The following is a 17300-nucleotide window of genomic DNA, read 5'->3' as shown; positions in this document are numbered from 1 at the left end:
TTCCTGCAAGAGAAGAAAAAAAAAATCGCTGTTGAAGTGCTGTGCTGATTTAAAGCTCAGTCTCTGTGAGTCCACGGCACTGTCGCTAATGTACTAGTTCTGTCACTGGAAGCTCTGGCTGCAAAGCACAGACAAACCGCTGACTGCTCTGTGTTTTTGTTATGCATAAACCTGCCAGTTAGGAACCCAGCATCTCCAAACTCTTCCAGTCTGCGCCAACTGGAAAGAGGACAATCTCACACAATAGCTGCTTTAAGATCAAAATCTTGGAGACATGGTTTCTCTCAAATTACATATTCTATTAGAACTAACAGTCCAAACCAGAACTTACAGTAGAAGAGGATGAGTTCTTATCTGGTGCAGCATATCGGAAAAACGTTCCAACTTTGTCTACAGACACAGGACTGACTTCTTCCCAGCCATTTACTCTCACTTGCAACTGATGAATTCTCAGATCGTGTGTGTGCCTACCAGGTTAGAGCAAGGTAAGTTACTATTAAGCATTACTACACTGTGTAAACACCAAACAGTTCAAACCAAGAACATTCTCTGGATTCTGAATAACAAATGTCACTGAAGCACTTAAAAAATCAAAGTCCTAAGATTTTTTCCATTTCGTGGATAAAGACAGACCTGATTTTGCATCTGTTCAATTGTTCCACCTTCCCCAAGGAACACACTGAGGTACAGCTATGTCAGATAAACAAAACCAAAAGCATGCTACATATTTCTTAGTAGGTTCTTCTAGTTCTTAACACTGATAATGCTTATGCTCAACAAACAATGCCTCCAGCGGCTAGAATAAAGGACATGATTAGTAATTGAAGCCCCTAAGTCTTTCCAAAAGCTCATAATGATCCAACTCACATGTGGGAACAGCTGCCACCAATATCAATATATGCTGCTTACTAGACAACTGATAAATTCACTCCACATATGAATTTGAAATATTTAAAACAGAAACATTAAAAAAAAAATCCACTTTTTATTTAGTATATGCTGGTGTCCTCTCAACTACAATCCTTTGTTCCATGTATGAGTGTGTCAAAACACATCTCGCAGCCTGGTCCGCTCACCTGTGTCTGAGTTTCCCTCTGGCTTCAAATTCAAACGGAACCTCCTCCCCAGTGATAACTTCTTGCCATTCACTGACATTATGGGCATCATCCAGCAGTGTCCCGTTTTCCCCAGGAACAACACCTGGACTCCCACTGTGAGACAGAGCAGCCCTGCAAAAAGAATCACATCAGTTTACAAATGACTTCTTCAAGTAACAAGTGCTTTTCTGTCTGCCTCAGCCTACAGAAGTCCCACAGTAAATATACATACAGCATGAACATATCTGATGGGGTTCCAAATTCTGTTTGGCCTCTTGGAAAAAAAAAAAAATTTTTTTTTTAGTAGTAAAACTATCTCACTGTCAAAGAAAAGCCTCTTTACTAAGGAAGACTGGGAGTTGCCTATGTGTCTCTGCAAGAAAACAAAATCACTGACACATTAGAGAAGCCAGACAGATCTTGTCAGAGTGATCCCCCCCCAGCTTCTTACCGGGTGGGTGTTGTAGTCAGGGTAGCAAACCACAGAGTGCATCCAGTATGATTTCTCAGAGCAAACGGGACAAACGGCTGCCTACGCTTTGGAGTCTTCATTTCGGCTATAAAACAGAATAAAGATTTGTCTAAATGCTTATGAGAACAGCAGTCTTCAGATGCTCATGTAGGATAAGACTCAGTGCCTGGAGAATCACAGCCTGCACTAACTAAAGAAAAACAGATCGAAGGAACAGGGTAACAGAGTACTAAAAAAAACTTTAAAATGTAGTAACTATTACAGACATGGTACAAAGCAAACAGAAAGTCTTCCCCTATACCAACCCACCAGGAACTGAGATTAGCCTACGTGTTCTTTTGTTTCTTCATATCAACTCTTATAAAACATGCCTCCAGTTATAACTAACATGTAGGAAATCTACTAAAAAGCCAAGCAAATGTTCATGAAGTATTCAACACATATTCACTTATAGTTAAGATTTACACTCTGTTTAACATCACAAATACAGGATTATCCAGTACCCCCTTTATACGGGACTTTTAACCTCACTGACTGAACAAGTAGAAACACTTTCCTATACAGGAAACTTTTCTACCGGGGCAACGTATTTACCAAGTGTGCTGTTTTGTCTTCCATAATGTCAAAAATGTAAAAACTCTTACTTTAAATTGGATGGTTTGCCCAAAGATTTCACTGTCAAACATAAACCAAACAAATCAACAAGGTATTTATTAGGAATGCTTTACTTCCTAAAGCTTACTGCAAACAGACTGTTCCTTCTGAAGACATCTGGAAGTTTTAAGTAGCTAAATACACATGCTGAATCGAGCCTAAGTACGTATATTGAACATACTGTTGGATATTTTTAGAATATAAAATAAAATCTTGTGATTTTATCATACAGTAATGACACTACACTGTCTAGAAAAGGGACATTGAGTAGTCCACAATCCATATAACCTTCCTCAAAAGGACAGTCTTCCTACACAGGATTAGTTACACTTCTCCTCTTTCCTGAAGAGCCCGCAGAGGAACATAAAAGAAAGAAAGGATGAAATACCAAGCTAAGCAGCTTGAAAGCAAAATAACTGTTAATGTTGTTTGGTCTTGGTTTATCGTTTGTTTTGTTTTGATACAGAGGCCAATCTACCAGCAAGTCACATATACACCACAGTATTTATTGTCCAAGAACCTTCCAAAGAAGAAAAAAACCCTTTTTGTCTGTCTCTGCTATACAGTACCTCTAGCATAGATTTGATGCTCGAGGTTAGTCAAACTGGCTGTACTCCTAGTTCTAAGGTAGACAAGAGGAAGGCCTGGCAGACAGGAAAGACAAAGTTAGCAGGTAAGAAAAACCACAAACACAGGCAGACTCTTCCCCATCATGCATCAGGGAAAGTACAGACAGTCAACACCATGCAATGACTGTATGAGTCTCTACCCATTTGCCTGCACTAAAAGGGCGTTCGAATGGCTGAAATTTCTTCCAGAAGTTAACACTGGGAGAAAGGAAGCTGAAAAGACCTTCCACATATCAAGAGCTATTACTTACAGAATTCTTTCACAAAGAACAGCACTTTCCACAGAAACAGTCACTTAGGTCTTCGGCAGTACAGAGAGGAAAAGATGACCCTGACCTGCACAGCGCATAAACTCAACACTCGTATTTCCTCTCTGACAGGACAGTCACTTATTGAAGTGTGACAAAATCAGGAAGCAGAACCAGCAGTGCCAAGTTCTCACTCCCAGCTAAGCAGCCAGAATGATTTTTTTGTTTTTAAAGAACTGAATGCAATTAACCAGAAAAGAGCATTCTTGCCCTTTTTCCCATTTATCTCGACCAACTCACTGTATGCTGTGAAGACCAAACCTTATGTTTGCAATACATTAGACAGATGCCTGTGTATGTCAGGCCTGTTTCAAATCAGGCGTGACTAATGAGTATCATACTCTGCCCAAAGCACGGTGGATCCACCGAAGAACCCATCCAGTCTTCTGAGCTGATGACGTTCACTTCTTTGTCCTGTTTACAGTAATCTTCCATCCATGACTGTTTGGTACTCGTATACTGTTCTAGAGGAACAAGCAGACAGTAAATGTCTCCAAGGTGCCAGTAAACGAAATAATTGAAAAGTATGTTAAATAAGCAACACTAAAGTTACTCCATTTTATAAGTTTTATTTCACTGCTTTTTCTATGAGGCACTTATATAAGTTGAAGACAAACAACAGCTCATGAAATCACAGCAGTGTCTTCAAAAAACAAATATTTTTATATTCTTAAGATTATTTTTATTAAATCCCCCCCCAAAAAAAAACTTTCAGTGGAATTCCATGTTCTTAAGATACTCCTGTGGCAATGTAAGAGCTCTCCCTGAGGAGGCAATTATCCTTAAATATTTTCATGTCAGACACAGTTTCTAACAGCTTTGTTTTTCTTTTTAAGAGGTACATGCACATTCCTGCATAACTATCAAGACACCAACAGAGTCCTCTGGCACAGCATTAATCATAAACTCGCCTTATTACTTGTTATCACTCGTATTAAAATGCATCATGGGAACTTGCAGGAATCATTATTTGCTCCTTTTCCTCCCACCCCGGCTCCTCCTTTCTGCCAACTCCACAGGCCTTGCAGGAGAAAGGAACAAATGCTCAAGGAACAAGGAAGGCTCTTCATTACATTTGCAGGCTCAGCCGTTTCCATTTTTTTATTGTGACCACCAAATTATTCAGGTTTGCATACAGAATAAGCACCAATATTTCCGGGAAATGCACACCATCATAGTCTCAGAACACAGAAGCTTAGAAGAAGTCTGAGTTAATGATGAACATAATATTTTGATTTCCTGAGGTGAGAACTGACAGCTCAGGTTTTCAGAGACTGCAGAACTGATACAAGTAGCTCCCCACTACACCTGTCAATGTACTGAAAAACGATGAGCTTATCAAAATATTTTAAAATACTGTCAGCTATGGAAAGCTTTAGGTGAAAGCCTGTTTCTGATTAAAAATAGATTTCAAATAACATATGAATTTGATAGAATTCATATGATCAGAGAAAGAATTCCTACTAACGTCTAAAATATGTAGCTCATGTCTGTACACTTTCACAATATCTGATAACATATAGGCTGCCTGAACACACACCTGCGTACAGTATCACGCGCAGTATGCAGGGGCTTGTGCCAAATCTCCCTCCCTCTATCCATGGACACCAGCAGGACTAAATCAGGAATGTCTGTCCTCTCCAGTACAGCGAACGATACACTGTAGTGATGCTCTCAGGGACTGTTCCTACATACCTATGAAGACAGAGGTAATGTTTACATCCAAACGGGGTTTGGCCTTTACTTCCAGCTTCAGTCGGGAAGGGTGGAGGCGGCTCGAAGCTTGTTGTTGCCAAGACACTGAACATGGCCACGGCTCAATAAACGGCTCCCAGCCTGAGGACAAACAGAAAACGTCACATGTACTACACATGCAAAGACCACCCTGGAATGCTGTTTACGTACCTAATTATTTAATAACACAACTTTAATAACGAGATCCTTTACTTCCAATCAGTGCTCAAGATGAACTTGTAAGCCTGTAGATTTAATTTACTAGCTAACACAAAGTTGCTCCAGCTCCTCCACTTGAACCACTGTATACTACGTGTTGAGCCTTGCAGAAATACCTGAATTCTAAGGAAAGCATTAGAAGGCACTTAGAGCTTCATACTGAAGTTACCTGCAACTAAGGTCTCTGAAATGGACCTGAAAATTATTTTCACACAATTATATGTAAGTTGGCCTCTTATTCAGTATCACAAGACAAAGATCTAAAAGCTATTTAAAAAAGCCCACACTACATATTTTTAAAAACAAAACCCTGTCTTACTATTGACAGATAATTCCTGAGGTTGTTGTCACCAATTTTATAACAGAAAATTTAGTTGCTCAATTCAGAGGAAACAAACAGTTAGATTATTTCTTTCGCCAGTGTCTGATCTGTATTAAGGCATAACTTGTTTTTTTATATCTAAAATAGAAATGAGTATGATCTTTATACTTTAATCCATTGTCTTCAGACTAATCGCCTACACTCACACCCTCTTCCTTCCCGTAATAAGTAACGAGCTGAGCTCATCATAGCAATTAAATACTAAAAAAGAGAAGTGAACACAGAGACAGCTAGTTACACAACTGTCATATTCTCGGATGACCTTTTTATGCAACTACATTTGAAAACTCCTGTGCAGCTTCCGTATCAGCAACCTCTACTTCCCACATCCCTCCATCTGATAAGAAGTCAGGGTATCTTGTCTAGATCACATGATCCCACACACACAACCACAGAAGACATGCCCTTACAGGTATTTCATGGCGGGTGAAGTTCAGGCTACTGTACCAGGCTGTTGTCCTAAACTTAGAGATAACAACAAACTCCCCAGTATTTACCTGAAAGCTCACGATTGTAATAATCGCCAGAGAGGGTAAAATGTGCGTAGCCTTCAGGGTTGGCTCTCAAATGTTGGAGAAAATTCATTTCTGCAAAAAAAAGTGCATGTTACACTAATGCAAAAAACAATTAAGATTCCTGATTCTGTGAACTCTTAAGTAGGCAATGCAAGGTTTTGTCTTGTTTTTTAAATTCAAATGGTACAAAAAATGTATCATCATAGTCTTCAAGTACCATTTATAGACAGCCACGTGCTACGACACGGAGCCCCAGGGTTCTGCCCAGGACATGTTCCATTGTTATATGATGTATCAAGGGGAAACCAGAATCTTAACGCTGTAAAGACTGTAATCTTCTTAAAAACAAAAGTTAAAGCAAACAAACAAAAACAAAAAAAGAACTCCTAAAAAACCAAAACTCCACATAACCACCACTACCACAACACTGTCAGATAAAATTTCCCAAGTTGTAAGAACCTAGAGCATGGTGCTGAACATTCATAGTACCTGACAGTAATTTTATGCATGCAATTCACTCAGCAGAAGAGGATACTCACGTGAGAAGGTTAATTCAGCAAGGGGAACGTCACAGTCCATGCAGTCATCAATAAAGCAAATGCATATACTTTCCGCTTTTATTTCCACTCCGGAGATGAACTGAAAAGGCACAATCCCCCGGCTACCTCGACCAGATGAGGTCAGGGAAACTGATTTCAAAGGTTCAGCATTCTTAAATAACCAACTTGCTGCTTTTTTCAAGTCACCTTAGATAAAACCAAACAACCCATCACTCATCACCTACTTTCTCAATGAAATGTAGTTATTTAAAAAATCACACAGAAGCAAAGTCATTCCCTCTCTCTCAAGAAGTATAGCAAGACACCAACAGTACCTTGAATGTGTTCTAGTTAACAACACGGATACGAGAAGAGTATAAATAAATCGACATTTTGTAAGATGAAGAAATGTGTTCTGAAGTTTGCAACTGAGTAGTAACATAATATAAAACTGTACTAATACTATGAATGCCTATAGAGAAGGTGGAAAACATAAGAACGCTGAAGAAAAAGAATCATTTGTGTTAAAGCTTCATCTTCTTTTCATGAAGTAGGTAAAATACGTGATTCAAAAAGGGAGAGATGAAAACATGTACTCTAAAGAGAGAGATCAATAACAGCAAGAAAGAGGTACACCATAAAAGAAAAAAAAACAAACCAAACTCTCAAACACCCCACATCTTTGGGGGATGAGTTCTACACAGTAGTAGAACAGAAAAAAGAGAACGCTTATGATTACTCGGGCGCTCTGTTGGCATTTAAAGCAGAGATGGAAATACGGCCTGTGCATCAGGTCCCCTGCAGTCTACAAGTCACTTCATTGCAAGTCCGCTAACACGACCAAACTGCAAGGCCAACTAAGAATGTCTGAGGTTACCTTGGCAGATCAAAAGAGCTTTACGACAATCTTCCATACCAAATCCCAGCTCCTGGAGGCGAGCCAGCTGTACCTCTGTAATTGAACATTAACCAGTCAGAAACTCTTCACAGGTACCTACTTCTTTTTATTTCCAAAATTAAGGTCTATCTGTATGAAAAAAGGGGATTTATTTGATAAGATTGCTACTATAGAAAAAGCATATGATTCTCACCACGTTTACATAAACCTGGAACCCATCACGTTTACATTCTAGAAGATACGGGCTATTTGTATTCTCCTACAGAAAGGCCAGTTGCAACTACTTTTTTTTTTTGTAACCCAGCCCTTCATTCAGAACACGGTGAGTTATTTACTTTGAACTCCCCATATGACCCTCAGCTGCAGCAGCAAAGAAAGCTTTTTTCTCTAGGGTGTGTTTCCCCTTTGGATACAAAAAATGGCTTCACTTTAACAGTTAAAAAACATACCAAGAACAGGATCCAAGACACGTTTGGATACATCTCTCTTTTCATGTGTCAAGGAGGAAGTCTCACTCCCCAGCGCTGAAGTGGAAGGATTAGCAGTGTTTTCAGCCATCGATACAGATGAGTCAGTTATAGCTGCACCAGTCTGTTGAGGAATTGACTTCGCAATTGCCAAGAACAGTTGAACATCATTGTAAGACAGTCTGATGTCCAGTGCTTGCAACTGAATCTAGATGCAAAAATTAAAAAATAAAGATTCAGTTACCCTTTCCTATGCATTTTTTATTGACTACTTTGGCTATTAGCAAAGGAAGACAACATTTAGTATTAAAATCTGATGACCAACTCCAGTAATAAGATTATAAAACTATTTATTATTTACTAGCATCCAAAAGCATTAAAAGCACATATAAGGGGAAAAAAAAAGTTTTCCTCTGTTATAATGGTAAAAAGAAGTCTGTGAAGAGATTTCCCCTCTAATATACACATACAAAGAGATACAAAAACCAAAAAATTTCTTTCAGGTTTCAGTACCTATCTAACACGTCTACAGCATCAGCCCACTTTTTTCCCCATTATTAACCTCTATAACATATCACAGAAATCAATCCTTTGTTACTGCTAAGAACATTTTTGCATGCTTGTTTCTTCACCTTTTCCACTTTAGGAAAAATTGATCTTATTTTCTTAAGCATTTGAAAGTATTCTGCTGAATCCTGGGGCACAACAACACCTGTGCTAGGTCATGACCTAGTATTCTCTGTTGTATACAGTTTTATTCAGGCCTTTAATGTTACCTCTAGAATGGGAGGAAAATCCTCACTATTGAAAGCATCCAACAGTCCTGAACCACTTGGGTAGGAAGCATTTCCAACAAGTTCCATCTGAATTTGTACTGGATCAATAATTGACAGTGCGGTTTCTTGCTCATTTCCCAAGCGGCATGAAAAAACCTAAAAATTACAAATGGTTCTGAGAAAATTAGGAACCAAGACAACAGGCCTGCCAAGAACCTCAGAATCACAGACTGACTCTATCACAAAGCATGAACTACAGCCACGAACTAACACTGTTTTCACGGTGTTTCATGGTTACAATGCCTTTGAAAACTTTCAGACACCAGAGATTCTAAAATACTTCCAGAAGATTTATTCCAGTGCTCAACTATGCTGTAAATTCAAGAGAAGAGATTCTGATATGCAACCAAATATTCTCTTCACTAAGCTTAACTCTACTACTCCTTCTGTCAGAGGTAGGGAAAACACTCTGTTCTTTGGTCTACAACAACCACATCTCTGCCAAGCCTCTTCTTCTAAGCAAGTTCTTTTAAACTTTCCTAATACATTATGTAATCCTCAGTTCTGAGTGTTCTTGCTGCTCTCATCGATTGTTCAGAGCTTCTTCAGCTCTGTCTCCCCATGACTGTCTACAGCACTCCAGCTGTGGTCCTGCTCTGCTGCAAGGGTCAAAATTCCTGCTCACAAAAGGTTGTGTATTCCAATGGCCTAACACAGCTTGTTCGCTGCACGTCAGCTGTGATTACAGCCCTCGCTGCCTACATCAGCTTCCGTCTTCACAGTCACTCCACTGCTTTCAATTAATTTCCCAGTTTATGGCTGGAAGTTAGATTAGTAACTAGCACTATTGTGAGATAGAGTTAGGTGTTTCAATGTCTTACCAGAAACAATTTAAAACCATTCTTAAAACTGCTGTAGAAAGAGGAACTTACAAACTTCAAAAATCCTCTGCGGACTACTCCTGGTTTATATGTATTTATAGTAAAAAATCTTCAGAAGCTCCTCGAATTTTAGATGGTTTTATAAAAGCAAATTTACTTCTTACCTCAATGCCGAACAAACTACCAGAGAAAGGACGATCTAACAGCTTGGGCTTGTAAGTGAGAACAGTAGTCCCCTTCAAAATAATTGCATTGGTGTCGAAACAAGACATGTCTTCAACGACCACAAATTCAGTTCCTTAACAAAACAAAATGACAAATAATAAACAAGGCAACTGGAAATGCCATTAAGGTATTTTAAGCATTTGTAGCAGGTTTCTTGATTTTTCCATCCTTTAAAGGACCTTTTTTTCCACTAGCACAACTTAGCTTTTAATCAGAAAAGCTCCTAAAAAGGCACCAGAGAGAAGAATACATTTACCTGTCACATTAACCTTAACCTCTAGTTGTTTTTCTGTAGACACATGTAGTGATGAACGTTTTGTAACTACTCCACTCTTCACGGTTTTTGGAACTACAGCTGTATCGCTGCTATAAGTGCGCTGCAGGGCAGAAAGATGATGTTCCCGTTTTTTGGTGTCTCCAGGAGTATACAGAAAGTCATGAACAAGTAACAACCAGTCGAATATTAGAAATACACGAAGATTGTTCAGAACAACTGTGAAACTGGAGGAATCCTTAGTAGACCTTTTAAGAAGGGAGAGGCACATTTAAGATCTTTACATAATGCATATATTTAAAATTATGAATAAAACTATCAGTATCTAACAAGTAAGAACAATATGGAATTTTATAAGAATATAGTTTACAGAGTGTCTGGCCTTTAAAATACACATATATATTTAAACAGATTGAAATTCATCGAGTTGTACCCACAGAAACCCAAACAACCAGATCTTAACTTCAGGAGTTCTAAGCTGTAATGATACAAAAGATAGAGAAACTGCAAACCAAGAAATTAACTTACAAAAGCTCCTTTCATACATTTACATTATCAATATTAATTTGCAAAATCTCAAACTTTAAAACTCATCTTTTTATTATTATTTTGCATCTGTTTGGCATCAAATCTAACATACTGTGTGTGAAACTCAGACCTGGCTCCATACCCCTCTAAAAGATTAGATGTACAGTGTTTCCTCTCACACCCTGACAGCACTTTCCAGCACAGGAAGCTTCTCTGTCATTCAGATAAAATGCCAGCAACTTTTAAGCATCACGTTTTGAGTATCTGGGATAAAAGTGTTTGGCTTCATGATCTGAAATACCGATTATATTTGGTCACGCTAACTGGAAAATAATTTAAGTGCTTAAATAGCATGAAACAATTTTACATCCAACACATTCTGAACTATAAAATCTCTCAAGAGCTGTAATTCCTTTGTGAGAAGCAGCCTGCCTGCACAGCTTCCAACAGTAAAAGCCTTCAACCCTCCCCGGCTCTGCAGGATATTTCCAAAAGGCACGAGCCAGTATAACTCTATCCTTGAGCTCTGCAAAAGCTTCCATCTAGTGCCAAGGATGCTCTCACCAGTAAAAAAGTAACACATGCTCATGTGGCTAAAATGTAAAAGCACAACAGTTGGGAAGAAATGCCTAAAACTCTCACTCCTAAACTAGGTTAGGCTGTACTGGGCAAACTAACCTCCAGTCTAGGCAGAGACTGGATTGAGAGGCAGTTACACGAAAACTTTTTTTTTTTAAGTCCCATTGCATTTTAGTTTTATTCAAATAAAAACCTTGGTGTCTTTCTGAACACAAACATGAATTGCTTAAAACCATCATGCATTATCCAGGATTTACAACAAATTTCTCTCAACTGCCTAAAGATTGTTTGTTTGTTTTCTGTGCGCAAATGCCTTCAAGATTTTCTACTGGACTAAAATAGTCCACACCATTTTTTATTATGTTACTCCTACACCTGCTTCACAAGGCATCATAAAAGAGTTAGAAAGTGGAGTTAGGTCAGCGAGCCTGATCAAAAGCAAAAGCATCTCCAATCATCTCACTTTACCCTCTCTGTTAGTCAACATCCCTCAACAGACCACCGCGCTGGCACAGCCAAACATTCTATTCCCCTACTCAATCCTAAATCAGAACAAAACCACCAGATATCCACCGTGATGCCTTTAAGCATTGTAAGAGATCTGGATAAGGAAAAGCAAACAGGGTAGGACAGAATAGAGACAAGAATGAAGAGATCGTATATGAAAGAGATGCCATTTCTCTACTTAGACTCTCAGAAAGGCAAGTGTGACACCTACTGGAAAACAGCTTTTGTGCAACGTACTAAAAATTCAGTAATATGGCTTGATGCAAACATACAACTGACAGGCCAGACTTACCAAGCTTTAAGCGCTACTGATTTTAATAGGACAGAACTCCATCTGACTACTTACACATTCAAACCTATATTTTACTGCAATGAGCAGGAAAAAAATAGAATTCAACAGCCTTCAGTTAATTAGTAACTGCAGATTTCAATCTATCAAGGACCAGTGACCACCCCAAGTATGTCTTTGGATTTAAATACAACACCAGCAAGTCTATCTACATTAGTAACAGCTCTATTAAAGACAAGACAATTCTGATTGAGTATGTCATTATTAAAACCAAACAAATTCCAGAATTACCAACCTGAAGTGCAATTCAATCTGGATGGCTCCTGGACTACTAGTATTCTTTGATGACTGAAAGATGCAGTTGAACACATTTGGTGTGCCTGCAGTGCACTTCTGTCCCGCATAACGTGTGTCAAACGCCATCATGGAATGAGAAACCAAATTTACAGACTTTGTTCCATTTGAAGAGCTTTCAAAAAGCAACTTAGATTTCTTAAAATCAAACCTAGGAGAATGAAAAGCAAAACAATACATTTAAGAGACTTGTAGCTCATTTATTCCTAGAAGAGACTTGTTTTAAAGTACACACAGTATACTGCTATATCTTTCATTTACATTTTTTCTGAAACAGCTATGATCACACCACACACCACAGAGAAAGGAGGTCCCTGCTGTAACAAGAATACCATTTGAATCAGGCAAGTCAAAGGCTGCTGGACTGTGATTTCAGGGACAACCTGAAAGACGCAGATGGCATCTTTTGAACAGTGTCATTCCCCTTCACCTCTCAGGTCAGCTGAAACTCTCAATTTGGACTCTAATTAAGAAATTCTATTTCATTTCAGTATTAAACCGTAATTTCATGTATTAGTTAATTCCCCTCCTATAGTCTCTCCGATGAGCTAGTATTTCGGACAAGGTATTCAGTAACAACAGAAAACTCGTACCTGGCTAAAGAGCTGCACCCATCTTTTCCTTTTGGATCCATCAGTTCCAGACTCACATTAACCATGTCAATGAGGAAGGACATAGAAGTGTACACTTCTCCACTCAGAACTGTCTGAAAGGGGAAAACACCAACATTCTTTTGAAGAGCATCTGTTTAACTTTCATTCCTGAATTAAATTTTGTTTTTCAGATAGAAGCAAACAGCTGCAGTGATTTTTCCTTCAAAGATTAACTTTTTCCCCACCGATATATTTCAGCAGACCAAAAGGAAACTAACAAATACAAGCAACAATGGCTGTTTCTCACACTGCCTCAAAATTAGAATCTCAGAAACATGAAGCAATGATAAGAGTAAGCCACTTCTCAAAGGCCATGATATTGCTGAGACAAACCTGAATTCACTGGAGTATCTACAGAAAAAAGGAAAAAAGGTTCCTTCATCTACTTAAATTCACTTAGGGGAAAAAAAAGAAAAAGAAAATCTACCAGCCCAGATGGCAAACTGCAAGAAAATAACAGATATTTGGCCTACTCCGCAAAACCCCCAGACATTTCAAGAGAGAATTTCAACTGCATACAGTTCCTCTTACATGAATTCTTGGATCCTGCAAATCGTAAGGGCGCATGAACTCTTCCACAGGCTCCCCAAGGTTGTTCTCCAGCAGCCCACGTATCAGTTTATACTTATTCAAATCCAGAGAGCAATGGACTGAAGACAGATTGCCGTGTATCGATATGTCTGCAACTGCATGACTTAGCTCTCTGCAACAAAGGAAAAAGCCTCAGTATTTCAAGGTGCTGTAACACAGAAGGCAAGACTTTTAGGATACTAAAACATACTTAAAACACCGGGTTTAGGCCAAGAGCATAAAGAGAGCCTATTTACATGAACTCACTTGTCTAAGTTTCTCTCTACTTGTAACTTCAGTCTGAAAGGTTCTGTTAATAGGCTTCCTCCTGTCTGCCTCACGAAGTAGGATGGAAAGCTCAAGTCCGCACTTGTATCTTCCACAGCCTTCGAATACTCTCTCTGATACCTTTCTGCTGCAAATATGTCCATGTCCTGCAGATCAACCACAATGCAGTCTAAGAGGCAGATGTGATCCTCTGCAAGTGCACAGGAGATAGCAGATTAAGAAATAAAAATAAAGAATCTGTACAAAACTAATGCAACTTACTTTAAGAAGATATACAGCTCCTCCTGGAAGTTATTCCTTTTTTTTTTTTTCATTTATTACTCACTCTCATCACTATCTGTAACAACCAAACACCAAACTCATTCGCAGGTAAATGTAAGCTCTTTAACTAAGAGTCCAACTATATTTATTCCTTATATGTCTGTGATAGGCACCTCAAAACATGCCCAAATTGCAGGACTATTCTTCCAGAAACAGAACTACAATTCCCTAATCCTGTAAGCTGCAAAAATCAACCTTGAAACTAAGAAATAATTTCTTCTTAAAATCTACAATCTTGGACTTCGTTTTTTTCAGTGTCACATCAGATATAAGCAGAGTTGCACTGTGTTACTTTGCAAGGAAAAAGAGGTGCTACATGGGGTTTCTACTACTACATACCTGGGCTGTCCGGGTTTGGCACAACAGGCAGCGTTGATTGTTGCCCCTGTTGCTTGCTCGGTGTATGTGGCACGGGCTCACTCTTCAGCCTAGAAATGTTTGCTCCCGATGATTTTTTCATGAACAATCCTTCCATCACTACTTTTGATTCATCAGCACTTGCTGTTTTCTTGAGGCTGTGTTTTGGGGTTCCCAAAGGAGACGAAAATTGAACTGAATCCTGCTAATGAAAATAAGTTTGTAATGAACAATAGAGTTTTAATTTAAATTCTAAGGAACCAATACACCAAGGTTCAAGTAGCAACAAATTACTGCAAAAAAGAAGTATTTTATTTGAATGCCACACCTTTTACTGCAGAAAGATGGCCAAACATTTTTCCTATGAAAATCTTAACAGCAGATTGAAACTTTTTTTTAAAGGAGAGTTTATTTCAGCAACATTTGCAAAAAAGCTGTGAAATCTTTTCAATGAGAAACTAATTTAAAACCAGTGGGTTTTGCACACGACCCCCCCCCCCATATAAATGAAATTAATACAAAATAGAGGGGTAAGACTGTCAAGAGATCAAGCATTTCTGTAGAATAAAGACTGTTAAAGCTGGTTTTCTCAGAACATCTTTAGATGATGAAAACAACGTCTCACTATTTCTGCAAGATCATGTCAGCAACTTAATATTTTATTAGTTACCATTTCACGCTCTTAAAATACTTCAGTCATCATACCAAAACGTGCCTCAAAATTTTTCAGCAGTAGCCAAGTTTAAGACAGAATAAATCCCTACCCTTATTGTTAAAATCCCTACAGATGAACAGAGAAAAGCTCCGTTACAGTGATGTGTAACATTTAGACATTTCCCCCCACCACACACCCAGTGGAATCTGGGGAGCTTTTCCTCCTTCATGATGCTGTCTAGCACCAGAAACCTGTGCAGGGTGTAGTTCACTAGTGCAACAGACGCATCAACATGAGGAATTTATTCTCCCAAAATCATATGTCTGGTGGAACAGGTTTCCACACTACCTTTATACCCCAAAACCAATTTCAGGCTGCATTTAGTCTGTCCTGATTTGAATTTATTAATGTCGTGTTTCAATTTTACTCAGTTTCATGTGCCCTAACAGGTAACAATCACCTGTCTTCAGTGATCCACTTGTCCCTCACTCTGGGATTGCTCACTTTACTGTGACTGCAGTATTGTTATTATCATTTTCCACCTTCTTTCTGTATCCAGCTTCTGATGTCACCATACAATACTTACCCACAAACCTCCCTCTCTGGTTTTAATTATTACTCACCTTATGTCATTTTAAAATATTATTCATTGGAAAAATTCATTGCAGCCATGATAAAGTAATGCAAGATTCAAATTAGAGGACATTAACATTTAACTTTATACTGTAAAGACAACACTGAAGAGGGCATGCAAAGAAAAACTATCACATCATCTAGAAACCTAGGAATTTATACAAGAAATCCAAACCAACAGCTCCTCAGACATGCACAAAGAGCACACCACAAATTTAAATCCAATCCTTACAGAATTCAGCAAAGTCTTTAGAATAGAAACGTAATTTTTAACATACAAATGAACTTTTACAGTGCTGCATTTCACAAGAAAATTTCTTTTTTTTTTTTTTAAATGAACGAGGGGCACCTGAACACTACTATAAAGATATGAAATACCTCAAACAAAACTGGGTCCTTGTATGCATTGCCTTGTAAAATCCGATCCTCAAAAACAAACATAGGACAGAGAAAAAAATGAAAACAAAACAAACAAAAAAGCCCCTAAAACCCCAGCTGATCCCAGTTCAAACTTTTAAATTTCTATGTAACATAAGATTTTTAAGATGAAAAAAATTACTAACACATCCATTCTTTTAACTTCCAACATTAATTTAGGAATCTTCCACTTACAAACTGTTAAATACGTCCGCACAGAGAGTACACAAGACAACTCAATATGACAGTCCAGTATTGCCTTACAGTAAAGACAAGAGTAGGTAGAAATCAGACGGAGGTTACAGACACACCACAGAACTGCTGCAGGAATTTAGTCCACCTAATTTCTGCCCCCCTTTAAAATGGGATGAGGGGGAGTCCCAGAACAACTGCCCTTTTTGTTGCATACGTTAGATATAAAAAGCCATCCAAGATAGATCTTCCTTACCTTAAATTTTGCAGCTGGGTCTCTCAACAACAAGCAACACCAGCTATTCCCTGTCCTGTGCTTAGCCTTAGACTCAAGCATTCACTGGAAACCTTTCATTAGGTTTCACCTAACCAAAGCAACTACACATACTCAGTTTCTCTAAGAGCAGAAAAAAACCCTAAAAAATTAAAATTACAATTAATTCTGTTCTCTAACATGTTCCAGCAAGTCTCAGCCAACACAGCGCTCCATTTTCTGCTACTCACACTGCTGAAATTTTGTTTGGAGAAGAGCTGAAGCAGCTACCAAGGTGGGTTAGCTGAAAGCCCGTCATGCTCCCACACTCAGCTGTGCGCCCAGCTGGTGCTTTTAACAGAGGCCAGTCCTTTTTTCCAGAAAAGTCTCCCCATTGCAGGGCCAGGTGCAGGCAGAGCAGGGAGCAGCTGGGCACAATGAGTCCCAGCCAGACCCCCGCGATTACCCAGCACCCTGCCATGGACTGTTTCACAACTAGTAGTACAAAGCGTGTATACAAAGTAAAATGTAAGAACCATTTCCCATTTTGATACAGAAATAAAATGCACAAGCTGCTTAGTTACGAAGTAATATCCTTACCTTGTTCTTTAATAAGAAAGTACCCGGCATTCCT

The 17300-nt window shown here is 38.7% G+C and overlaps 1 protein-coding gene across 2 annotated transcripts in view; it reads right to left on the bottom strand.

Moving 5' to 3' along the window:
- The window catches only part of VPS13D (vacuolar protein sorting 13 homolog D (S. cerevisiae)), a 93561-nt gene that overhangs the window by 55170 nt on the left and 21091 nt on the right, over positions 1-17300 (bottom strand). The window contains exons 25-43 of one of the 2 annotated variants that reach the window (XM_010133630.1): positions 17267-17300; positions 14499-14718; positions 13818-14028; positions 13512-13683; positions 12921-13033; positions 12269-12478; positions 10053-10318; positions 9736-9869; positions 8691-8846; positions 7897-8122; positions 7427-7501; positions 6550-6756; positions 5993-6082; positions 4856-4996; positions 3502-3624; positions 2793-2867; positions 1549-1654; positions 1077-1229; positions 332-467 (exon numbers count right to left, since the gene is read on the bottom strand). In XM_010133630.1, the coding sequence (XP_010131932.1) occupies positions 332-467; positions 1077-1229; positions 1549-1654; positions 2793-2867; positions 3502-3624; positions 4856-4996; positions 5993-6082; positions 6550-6756; positions 7427-7501; positions 7897-8122; positions 8691-8846; positions 9736-9869; positions 10053-10318; positions 12269-12478; positions 12921-13033; positions 13512-13683; positions 13818-14028; positions 14499-14718; positions 17267-17300 (2848 nt within the window). The remainder of the gene's footprint in view (positions 1-331; positions 468-1076; positions 1230-1548; positions 1655-2792; positions 2868-3501; positions 3625-4855; positions 4997-5992; positions 6083-6549; positions 6757-7426; positions 7502-7896; positions 8123-8690; positions 8847-9735; positions 9870-10052; positions 10319-12268; positions 12479-12920; positions 13034-13511; positions 13684-13817; positions 14029-14498; positions 14719-17266) is intronic. The other variant, XM_010133637.1, reaches the window with a different exon arrangement.

This window comes from Buceros rhinoceros, unplaced genomic scaffold, assembly GCF_000710305.1.
Source record: "Buceros rhinoceros silvestris isolate BGI_N320 unplaced genomic scaffold, ASM71030v1 scaffold18370, whole genome shotgun sequence".
Taxonomy (NCBI): Eukaryota; Metazoa; Chordata; class Aves; order Bucerotiformes; family Bucerotidae; genus Buceros; species Buceros rhinoceros.
The sequence above is the reverse complement of the archived record's forward strand: the minus strand, read 5'-3'. Positions and strand labels throughout refer to the sequence as shown.